Raw genomic sequence first — 12,180 nt, 5'->3', positions numbered from 1 at the left:
AACAGAGAGGGCAGCTCAAGCCTCAGCAGGGCTCAGGCCCAGAGGCACAGCAATTACCTCCTGGCACTGGGCCTGGCATCGCCTCCCTTCCTGCAGCAGAGGCTGCCAATGAGCCCCTGCTTCCTCTGGGAAATGCTTCCTTCACTGTAGCCTCTACATCCACTTCTGGAGAAAGGAGGAGGCACAGCTGGATCAGGTGGGGCTGTTCCCCAATGGGAAGGCGGCAGCTTCAGGAGGCAATGCTTGACAAAGACACAAACTTGCTGGGTAGGCCAGGGCCCACTTTCATCAAAACACCCGCCCTTACTGATCAGCCTAGAGACTGGGAAATTGCAGGGGATCTCAGGGTGTGCATGGCCTGTGGTGCAGTTTGGGCTGCCTGTGAGCTGATGCCCAATGCCTTCCTGCAGAGGCTGGGCAGAAGCTGCAGCCAGGCCAGGCTGGGAAACAGCCCTGCTGGGCGTGGAAGCAGCAGCGGGGCAGCCAGGCTGCCATGGATCCCTTCCCGCTGTGCCGGGCACGGCGTGTCCAGATGTGCAGCCAAAGGCCCCAGCTGCTGAGCCCCAGGACAAGGCTGAGGGAAATGCACCCACCACGCTGGCTGTCCACATCACTCCGTTTTTGTTCCAGATGTTGGGATTCCTTCAGGAACTTACTAGCTCCTCCAGGTTTCTTCTTCCTTCTCAGGGGACCTTAAGAGAAATATTTCCATTTCCCATGAATGGATGCCACAAGAGCAGGGCTCAGCCTGTGGGGTCAGCAGGGACACACTACTCACCCCTGCGATGGGAGCTCGGCTTGCGTGCAACATCCACCAAAGGGCCTGGGAAAGTCCTGCCTGCAGACACTCCTGTAACTCAACAGCCACAGAAGCTTCTGCCATCTCTGCTGATCTGCACGGGCACCACTGAGCCGCAGGAGCTGTGAGGGGATCACGCAGGCCAAGGGCACACACGTGCATGGCTCTGTCCTGGCACATGCAGCCATGCCCCCCTGGCCGAGTTTTGGGCTCTGAGGTGGCAGCTCTCCCAGGGGAAAGGCCTTGACCTACCCTCACCATCTCCTAGATACCCACTAATGGGTATGGGTTGGGAATCCAGATCATCTTCATCAACAGGATCATCTTCATCAACAGGATTATCTTCATCATCAGGTTCATCTGCAAAGAAAGGCAGGACAGAACAGCTCCTGTGACACTGCTGAAGATTCTCCTTCAGGCCCAAGTGGCAGTGAGGGCACCTGGGTGATTGGTGCCCTCCCAGGCATCCCTCGGCTCTGCCTTCCACTCAGTATCTGCAGATGTGGCACCTCCTTAGCTCTCACTTCCAGCTCCCTCACTTTGCCACGACTGTTCAGGACAGCGTGTCTGGCCTCTTCCACCTTCCTCTTCATCTCTGCCTGCTCCCTCTTCAGGTTACGGTTGCAATCTTCCAGGCTGACCAGAGCTTCCTGAGAGCTCTTCCGCTCCTTCTCCAGCTCCTGGCTGAACCTGATGGCTTCTTCAATCTGCCCATCCCTGGAGCTCCGCATGAGCTCCATTTCCTCCAGGACATCTTGGAGGCACTTGGTCTGGGAGTGCTTCTGAGTTAATGGTCTCTTCCTCCCTATGAAGCAGGGTCCTTCTCCTGTATGGCTGGCATGGCTCTTCCGCAGTCCCACCTGTAATGACCAGGAGCACAAAGCAGGGAGAAATTGATGGGTTTTAATGAAGACTGAAAGTGGTTGGATTGTGCTTTGTTGGTTTGGTTTTTTTTCAATCCCATAGAGTTGATCAGCAACTAAAGCTACTTGACCTTTGCCAAATACAGAGAGAAGGAAACAATCTCTGGAAAGTTGTTTTTAATACCTAGCTATGCATTTAATTTTCAAACTACACCCTTCTCATGTTATTGCACAAGTTTCTGTGTAGCTTTCATGTCATTACTATGGGTCTGTACTCAGGAGTCAGGCAGTGTGCTGAAAAAGATATTTCCAATGAAGTTGTGTTCAGGGGAAGAGAGCAGGGAGCAGCTGGGGGTGTTCTGGAGCTTTCCTCTTAGTCATTTTCATTCTTCCTTGTAGTAGTAAGGGACAGGCGTTGGGAAGATTTCGGGCTGTGACGGAAAATTACAGGAATCCTTCTGCCCCCCTCCCCATAGATAAGGATCACCCTTAGAATGTAGCCAAACAGGTAGCCCCCCTAACCTATGGATGCCAGTAACTTTCCACTCCATACTAACCCTAGAAAGTATAGCCAAACCCCTGTCTGACGTAGAGAAACCCCTTAGGCCATAAATACCCTTGAGACCCCTCAATAAACGCCTTTAACCGTCCACCACATTGGTGTTAGCGTTCGTTTTTGGCCCCGAAGGATCCCAAGGAGGAGATCGCCATGCTGGACTCTGAAACCAGGTCATCGCGGCCTTCACAAGAAGGCAACATAGTGGTGCCGAAACCCGGGACGACGCAAGTCCGGGCAACGGGGGTACTCCTGGCCAGGGGACAGCATTCACAGCGCTGGAACGACTGTAACGAAGCAGGGGGACGCCCCGGGACCCGCGATTCGTATGGAAGCGATAGCGAAGGTCCTAAGTTTGATACATATGCAATGGGGAATCAAATGTGAACTCAGGAATTTTAATCTCGCTTTAACGAGACTCCTAGAACTTGGGGTCATTTCTTGACCCATAGATATATTGCACTGAGGTGTGGCAGAAATGTACTGTCGCGTTAGCAGAGGACACAAAAGCCACAGGCAGCAGCAAAAGCCTGAAAGCGTGGGGGAAGGCAGAATCAGCCCTACGCAAAGCATTAGAAGAACGGGAGACGTGGAACGCTGCGCGTTCCTGTCTGTTAATCACGCCACAGCTGGGGGAGGGGGCGATAACGCGAAACTCCCCCGGTGGCGACCCGATTGAAAGCGGGGAGACGGGGGGGCCGGGCGCATCCCATCCCCCCCCGAGCCCAGAGCCCCCGGAGCCCCCGGGGGACCCCCTGACCTTTTCGGGGGACCTGCCGGGGCCCAAACCCCCTCCGGAACCCCCCGGAATGCCCGCGGGCCCCTCGCCTATCCCCTCCCCGCCGCTAGCCGACTTGGAGCAAGAAGCGGAGGGACTCGCGCGCTCCTTTTGGGAGGGACTGGCGGCAGAAGCCCGAAATATCGAGAAGGCAAGCGCACGGACGGGTGGCGGAGGGGATCTGCCGCCTTTCCCGTTCGAATATGGCGCGGGTGGCCGGGAAGGGGGGTAGAGCCCGTCGGCCCGCGGCGGGAAGAACCCGAACCCAGCAGACACGCATGCGTGGGGGTGCGACAGAGGGCGGGCACTCGCTCGGGAGCCGCGCCCACTGCCGCCACCATATATGGGAGAGATCCCTCCCTGCGGGAGGCAGGGCGAGCCCAGGGGGTGGGAGCGGCACCGCCCCCGAGGGGAGGAGCGGGGCCGTAGCCGAACAAAACGGCAGGGGAGACCGGAAGTTCATTGGCAGTTGACTTCCGACTCTGAAGAGAACAGCACCTCCCCAGACCGCTCTGCGGAGCCGACCGAGTCCAGCAGCGACTCGGAAGCAGAGAAAACAGAATCAATGCGGTTTCGGACGAAACCAAATAAAACTTTTAACACAGTCGGGAACCAGCCCCAATACGAAGGCACCGACTGGGGTAAAATCAAAATCGAATGCGCGGAATGGGCACCCGCAGCATCGGTGCATGCCTTCCCGGTGAGAATTACAGGACCCCAGGGGAACCAGCAAAGAACGTATACTCCCGTTAATTCCAAAGACGTTCAGACAATAGTAAAAGCTATCTCAGAAAAAGGAATTAACTCAGGGGTGGTTTCCACTCTCGTGGATGGTCTTTTTAGCAATGATGATTTACTCCCTTTCGATATAGTGCAAATAAGCCGTATGCTTTTTGATGGGGCGGGTTTGATAATATTTAAACAGGAATGGACGGACCAATGTGCAACCATGCTCGCTCAGACAGCGGGGGAAGGGCAGCCACTCCACGGGTCGAGTTTATCTAGGTTGTTGGGGAAGCACGACGAAGTAGCCGCACCCCAGCAACAAGCTGCGCAGCTTCGGATCGAGGAAGTCAGGGCGACTTCCCGGGCGGCCAGAGAAGCTATACGCGCCGCATCCAGGGTGGTGGACAGACCGACACCATGGTCGACCATCAAACAGGGGGAGAGTGAAGGCTTTACACAATTTGTCGACCGCCTTCAGGCTGCGGTGGACTCTTCTAATTTACCCGCTGTCGCAAAAGGCCCGGTGATAACCGACTGCCTCCGGCAACAATGTAACACCGTAACCAAAGATATATTGCGTTCCCTACCGGCCGGGGCCAGCCTGGCTGACATGATTAAGCATGTTGTGAGGGAAGAGCAGCTGACCCCACTTCAGGCAACCGTACACACCCTAACCAGTGTGATGGCCTGCGTCCAATGTGGTCAGTCAGGTCATGTCGCGGCAAACTGCCCCCAGCCAGCGCAGCTTCCCCACGCAACACCCCTGCCCCAGCAGCACCCCAGAGGGGTCTGCTGGAACTGTGGGAAGAGAGGTCACCTCGTTAGGGACTGTAGATCCCGGCCCCGGGGAAACGGGAGAGGGGGGGTCGTGCGGGCCACATTCAGCCCCCTCCCGCTATGGATGCAAGACGGCCCATCTATGCCAACCCACAGTGGGGCAGGGGATCTTCATACCCTAGGTTCCCACAGGAGGCAGTCAGTATCGCACCCCCGCCAGCGATACAATGGCAGAGCTATGCAGTACCACCAACCGTACCCTCACACCCACCACCATCACAAGCCACGCAAGCGCTACAGGACCAGCAGGGAACACCCCAGACCGGGACCCCTGGGTGGCCCTGGCCATGAAAATAGGGAAGGAACCCCTGAGGGTGTGGGGGACATGCCGCCTCTATGGCAGTCAGGACCCCCACATTGTAGGACTTCAGTTTTGGGTAGACACGGGATCAGACTGCACGATTCTCCCCCAGTCGCATTGGCCCAGGCATTGGCAGTTTAAGGAAGTCCCTCCAGTGAACGGGGTGGGGGGACAAACCTGGGCGTGGAAAAGCACCCAGCTGGTGGCTATAACACTTCACACAAACAAGGGACCAGAACAGACAGTAGCGATTTACCCCTACATTTTGCAAAACTCTCCGCCACTAATAGGAAGGGACATCCTTGCTATGCTAGGAGTCAAGATTACAAATTTATCATAAGGGCCACTGCTGTACACCCTCAGCTGCCGATCAAATTGACTTGGAAATCGTCAGATCCTATTTAGAGGGAGCAGTGGCCTTTGTCAGAGCCTCGAGCGGCAGCTTTGCTGGAACTGGTCAACCGTGAACTGCAAAAGGGTCACATAGAATCCTCCACCAGCCCATGGAACACCCCTGTGTTTGTAATCCCCAAAAGGTCCGGAGAGGGTTATCATCTCGTCCACGACCTGAGAGAAGTGAACAAGACGATTCGACCCATGGGTCCAGTCCAGACACTGCTACCCATCAATTCAGCTATCCCTGAAGGACAGCCATGCGCAGTACTGGACATCAAAGACTGTTTCTTCTCGATACCCCTGCATCCGGACGACAGAGAACGCTTTGCCTTTTCCGTTGCGTTTCCAAACGGTAATCGGCCTAACCTCCGTTTCCAATGGAGGGTGCTTCCACAGGGCCTAGTGGACAGTCCTGTTATCTGCCAGGTCACCGTGGACAGAGCACTGATGCCAGTCCGACATTCCTACCCTGCCGCAACCATCATCCAATACATGGACGACATCCTAGTCGCTGCACCATCGACGAGCCAGGTAGATCACCTGGTGTCTACAATCACAGAAACCCTCCGGGCCAACGGCTTCGAGATTGCAAGCGCAAAGGTCAAGAGAGGGCCCTGCGTGACCTTCCTGGGAGTGGGAATCACAAGCTCCTACGTGACTCCTCCCAAGGTAAGGATCAACCGGGATATCAGGACACTTCACGATGTGCAATGCCTGGTGGGATTGCTGCAGTGGGTCCGCAACGTCGTCCTGATCCCCCCCGAGGTCATGGACCCTTTATATGACCTCCTGAAGGGACAACACCCCTGGGAACCCAAGGAGCTGACACCGCAAGCGGCGAGCTCCCTCGATTTCATCGATCAGCAGATGTCCACTAGCACGCTGGCCAGGTGGAACCCGGCCATGCCCCTGGACTTATACGTCCACTTCACGCCAAAGGGCGGAGTGGGGGCACTGGCACAAGGGCCTTCCGAAAAGTCCCGGCCGATCCAATGGGTGGTCCTCGGGAGACCTGCTCGTGCATTCTCCCCAGGAATCGAATGCGTCGCTAACCTCATCAGGAAAGGCAGGAAACTCGCCTTGAGACACCTAGGAACTGAGCTGACAAGAATACACCTTCCCTTTCGCAAGCAACCGTCTGCGGAGTCACCCGCAATTTCAGAGCACCTAGCCCTTGCTCTCACCGGCTTCGGAGGAGAAATCTCCTACTCTGCAAAACCACCCTGGACTCGGCTGCTGACCATTGTCGACATAGACATACCGCCAAAGGTCAAGGACCGACCGCAACCAGGACCAACGGTCTTCACGGACGCTTCCTCCACGACTTCTACTGCAACGGCAGTGTGGCAGGCAGGAGAGCAATGGCATTGCATCAAAGCATGTGACCCCACATTGTCAGTGCAGCAACTGGAAGCAGCAGCAGTGGTCTTAGCGTGTGGACTTTTCAAAGATGAGCACCTCAATATAGTAACGGACTCTATATTCGTGGCAAGGCTTTGCCTAGCCATGGCAGGACCAGGTGTGTCAACATCTACAGCAGCCCTAATGCTGGAAGAAGCGCTCTCCTCACGACAGGGCACCGTATCCATCATTCATGCCAACAGCCACAACCCAATCAAAGGTTACTTCCAGACAGGCAACGACAAGGCGGACGCCGCAGCAAAAGGCAGGAAGCTCGTCAGCTGCATGAATCACTCCATATTGGGGCCAAGGCCCTGGCGAAGAGATGCGGGATTTCAACAGCGGACGCAAGACATGTGGTGGCCACCTGTCCTCACTGCCAGAAGTCACCCCTGTGGACCAGTGGAATTAACCCGAGAGGTCTCAAGCCTTCACAAATCTGGCAGTCGGACTTCACCTTGTGTCAACTGCTGAAGCCCTGAGCATGGCTTGCCGTGACGGTGGACACTTTCAGCGGAATGATCGTGGCCACACAGCACCCCAAAACTAACTCTAAAGCCACAATTCAGCACTGGCTGACAGCCATGGCGTGGCTTGGCATCCCCAAACAAATCAAGACTGACAACGGTTCCAACTTCACCTCCAAACCAGTGCAAGAATTCGCCTCGAAATGGGGCATCACATTAGTACAGGGTATCCCGTATAACAGTACCAGGCAGGCCATAGTCGAGTGGGCGAATCAGACCCTGAAAACCAGGCTGGAGGTGTTGGCAAAAGCTGAGGGCTTTGCCAATTCTATTCCCCCGGGAGATCAGGCACACATACTAGCAACCGCTTTGCTAGCACTGAATCAATTTCCTAGGGGGGATGAAACAAACAGCCCCGTCCAAAAACACTGGGCCACCAGAGCGCTGGAGGAAGGCCCGCAGGTTGTAATTAGAAATGAGCTAGGCGAATGGGAACAGGGCTGGAGGTTGATGCTCACGGGACGAGGGTACGCAGCTGTCAAAAAGGACGGCAAAATTAGGTGGTGTCCACTTAGGTCGATCAAGCCCGACCTTCACAGTGGGCAAGACAGGGCTGATGAGAATTGTGAGTTTCTATTTATAGGACATGCTTATGGGTCGTCCCCGGGATGCGTACATTCCCCTTCCGGAGGAAAGTGACAGTCCACCAAGCTGCCGGACAGCGCCCGAGAGACCCGCACGGGTGAGACCCAAGCAACAACGGTGTTTCTGCGTGATTATGCTGTTGGGGCTTGTCGCCAGAGGGCAAGCCAGCCCAGACTACTACCCCCATCAGCCCTTCAGGTGGGTCATGCAACATCTTGCTGGAGACAAGATGCTCAGAGACATCACCACGCCAAACGCCCCGTCCTTCGTGCTTCACGTCACCGACCTGTTTCCAGAACAACCAAAGGTAGACCCCCATTCTTCACACGCCTCACACATGTACCTATCCTACTGGTGCCCAGCCTCAAACCCAGGAAAAAGTTATTGCAATCGCCCAGGGTGGGGACACTGTGGGCACTGGGGCTGTGAAACAATAGTTACAGACGCCAGGCCATCAGGACCTGGGTGGGACCCACAAGAGCCCGACAGATTCCTACAGTTCACCTGGGCACCCGCAGGCTGCAAAACACCCGTCTTCCTTCAGGGAAGTTTCTACCGAAACCAACATAAAGTCCCCAATTTCCGGAAATGCACTCACTACAACATGACAGTTTTGCAGCCAAATCACCCTAGCTGGGCCATGGGCAAAGCATGGACAGTAGTCCTTCAAGGGTCAGGAAAGTGGGCGAATGTGCGAATTACCAGACTCCCACCGTCAGCACCCAGAGCAGTTGGGCCCAACAAAGTGATCAAAAGCACACAGAAAGGGAGAAACATGACCTACCCCAAAGCTTTGCCCACAAGGGTCACCGACGTCCCGACTGGCGATGAGGAAGCCTTCCAGATAGGCCGCTCAGCCAGGTCAGGCTCGGACCCAATCCTTCGCATGTTAGAAGCTACCTTTCTATCCCTGAATGAATCTAACCCTAACCTAATCGACTCCTGCTGGCTTTGCTACGATGTTAAACCCCCCTTTTACGAAGGAGTCGCTTTAGATACCCCCTTCAGCTATTCCACAGCCGATGCCCCTCGCCAGTGCAGATGGGACACACCCCGCAAAGGAATTACCCTGAGTCAAGTCACAGGTCAGGGCAGATGCTTCGGCAATGCAACCCTAGCTAAGCGGAAAGGCGACGTCTGCACCGAAGTAGTTGAGCCCGACAGGAAAAATAATAAGTGGGTAGTCCCATCCGCATCTGGGATGTGGGTTTGCCAGAGATCTGGAGTGAGTCCCTGCGTGTTTCTTGCCAAATTCGATAACTCTAACGACTTTTGTGTTCAAGTTCTGATCATCCCTAGAGTCCTGTACCACTCAGACGAAGAGGTGTACCACCTTTTCGAAGAAAACAGCCGGCTCCACAAGAGAGAAATATTAACAGGTATAACTATCGCAATGCTGCTTGGCCTAGGAGCGGCTGGAACGGCAACAGGTGTCTCAGCCCTAGCAACTCAACACCAAGGACTGTCCCAGCTGCAGATGACCATCGATGAGGACCTGCAGAGGATCGAGAAATCCATTTCCTTTCTAGAAAAGTCAGTCTCTTCGCTCTCAGAAGTGGTCCTGCAGAACAGGCGAGGACTGGATCTCCTGTTCATGCAGCAAGGGGGCCTGTGTGCTGCCTTGAAAGAGGAATGCTGTTTCTACGCTGATCACACAGGAGTCGTTAGAGACTCCATGGCAGAACTCCGAAACAGACTGGCTCAGAGACAGAAAGACAAGGAAGCTCAACAGGGCTGGTTCGAATCCTGCTTCAATCAATCACCATGGCTAACCACCCTAATTTCTACCCTAATAGGTCCATTGGCAATGCTGCTTTTAGCTATTACCTTCGGGCCATGCCTGCTGAACAAGCTAGTCTCATTTGTTCAGGCCCGCCTAGAACAGGCTAGCATCCTGTTCGTGGGACAGCAACAATTACTGTGAATTCAACAAGGAACACTGCCAGTCACGAGAGACTTGTCTGGCAGAAGCTTACTCAGGTTTCCCAAGACCCTTTTCCCTAGTCAGATCTCAACCTCCTACCTCATTTCAGTGCCTATGTATAGGATTACCTCGTTCATTTGTGAAAGAGGGGGGGGAAGTGTAGTAGTAAGGGACAGGCGTTGGGAAGATTTCGGGCTGTGACGGAAAATTACAGGAATCCTTCTGCCCCCCTCCCCATAGATAAGGATCACCCTTAAAATGTAGCCAAACAGGTAGCCCCCCTAACCTATGGATGCCAGTAACTTTCCACTCCATACTAACCCTAGAAAGTATAGCCAAACCTCTGTCTGATGTAGAGAAACCCCTTAGGCCATAAATACCCTTGAGACCCCTCAATAAACGCCTTTAACCGTCCACCAAATTGGTGTTAGGGTCCGTTATTGGCCCCGAAGGATCCCAAGGAGGAGATCGCCGTGCTGGACTCTGAAACCAGGTCATCGCGGCCTTCGCAAGAAGGCAACACTTCCTGGGACCTTTGAGTGGTGACTTTGTGTTTGCTGCTGATTTCCTTTGCCTTTTTTAGATGAAAATGGTAAAAGTGTCTCTGACCTGCCTTGCTGGACATTGTGAAGACAACAGTCATCTACTGCAGGTGGAAGTGTCACAGGTGGAGCAGAGTTCTGGGAGTGCTGTGTTAGTATCAAATCACACCTGGTGAGCCCTGCCAGCACAATGGGTCCATGCTGCCCTTCCCTGCTCTGCCTGTTCCAAGCTATTTCATGCCAGAGGAATTGAACTGCTGTTAAGTGTGTATGTGTGTCACTCGAGCCAGTACGGCAGAACCAGCAGAATCCAGCCCTGGAATTAATGGGGCTGTGCAGAGGAGCCCCAGACTATTCATCAGCCTGCCTGCAGAACTGGCTCCAACTCTGAACTCTCGTGACCACACTCTGAGGAAAACATCCTTCTAATATTTCCTATAGGCACTTCTGACTGAGACACTGCTTGTGCTTGTGCAGGTGGCAATCCAAAAGTTCTTTCTCACTTCAGGAAAAACCCTGCACTGGTGCACATCCAGCATATGGTATCAGCACATGCTGACTGCACATGCAGTAGAAGCAGCAGCATTGTACGCGTGGGTTTGTTAAGGTGAACTCCCCTACACTTTTAACAAGAGTGCTCATCACAGCTATATTTAATGGCAGACCGGTGCCATACATTTCTCCTTAAGGCCTCCCTGTAACTAAGGTTTGCTAAAAAGTTAATGCCGAGGATGAAGGAGCAGCTTCGGTCTCAGTCTGGCAGTGGAGGGGTTATAAACAGACTCTCCGGGAGCAGCATCTCTCCTGAAGCACTCGGGGCAGCCGAGCCGCCCCCGGGAGGCCGGTGCAGAGGCCGGCCCGGACTCACCTGCAGCGCCAGGCACCGCGCATCGCTGCTCTGCAGGGCGGCGCGCATGTCCTCCACCAGCTCCCGCAGGCTGCCGTTCTCCTCCTCCAGTGTGGCGATGCGGTCCTCGGCCCGCTCCAGCGCCACGATCTCCTCGCAGCACTCTCGGGAGCAGGGCCCCGGCGGCCGCCGCTCGGCGCTGCCCGCGGCTCCGCGGCCGGCGGGGTCGGTGCGGCGGCGGCGTCGGGGGCTGCGCAGGCGGATCTGGGTCTCGATGTGCTCGCTCTCCCGGCCCAGCGGCAGCCGCGGCCCCGCGCGGGTGCTGAAGTGGCTGCAGAGCCGCGCGTGGAACTGGCGGAAGGTGAGCTCGGCCGAGAGCCCGTCCCACAGCCCCGTGCACTCCTCGGGCTCCGCCGCCTCCTCCAGCCCCAGCACCTGGCACAGCGTGCGGAAGTCCTCGCCGGGGATGCGGCCCGAACCGTCGCAGTCCAAGTGGTGGAAGATCTCCTGCAGGTACTGGTCCAGGCCGGTGGCCAGCACGACGATCTCGTTCTCCACGCCGCGGTCCAGCCCGTAGTGGTAGGCGAGGGCGCTGACCAGCCACTGCGTGCGCCGGGCCGGCCGCCCGTAGGGGTCCCAGCCCTCAGCCGGCTCCATCGCGCCCGCCTGGCCCGCGGCGCTGCCCGAGCATCCTGAGCTCCTGCCCGGCCGAGCGCTCGGCCCCGGCCCGCGGCGGGGCGGGACGGGCGGGGCGGGGCCGCCGCCGCTCCAGCGCCGCTCGCCGAGCGCCCGGCTCGCCCCGCAGCGGAGCCGCGTCCGCCTTTGTCCCGCACGAAAAGGGATTCCGGCAAAGCGGCTGGGTGCCACCCTGCTCCGTTGGTCTGCCAAGCCTGCGCCCCAAGTGTATTTCTCATTTCTTAACTCATTTCTCCCTTCCGCTTTCTCTTTAGCACAAGCAACACAATAACATCGTACAATCCACTTTGACAAGTCAGGCTTGTGAACCGAGTCCGTGCCTCCACTAAATTAAAACCCCAATGTGCGTGAAAGCCGACCTTCTGTTCGCTCAGACCCGCTCACCTCTGCAGATGAGGTGAC

General features: G+C 55.9%; 1 protein-coding gene across 1 annotated transcript in view; it reads right to left on the bottom strand.

The window, feature by feature from the left end:
- LOC143695044 (uncharacterized) overlaps window positions 1–11,879 on the bottom strand; it is a 37,266-nt gene extending 25,387 nt beyond the window's left edge. The window contains exons 1-3 of the mRNA XM_077184778.1: window positions 11,104–11,879; window positions 1,287–1,659; window positions 1,052–1,159 (exon numbers count right to left, since the gene is read on the bottom strand). Coding sequence (XP_077040893.1) covers window positions 1,052–1,159; window positions 1,287–1,659; window positions 11,104–11,739 — 1,117 coding nt within the window. The 5' untranslated portion in view covers window positions 11,740–11,879. The remainder of the gene's footprint in view (window positions 1–1,051; window positions 1,160–1,286; window positions 1,660–11,103) is intronic.
- Between the last annotated feature and the right edge of the window lie 301 nt (window positions 11,880–12,180).

This window comes from Agelaius phoeniceus, chromosome 11, assembly GCF_051311805.1.
Source record: "Agelaius phoeniceus isolate bAgePho1 chromosome 11, bAgePho1.hap1, whole genome shotgun sequence".
NCBI classification, from domain to species: domain Eukaryota; kingdom Metazoa; phylum Chordata; class Aves; order Passeriformes; family Icteridae; genus Agelaius; species Agelaius phoeniceus.
This window is presented reverse-complemented; position numbering and strand designations above follow the sequence as displayed.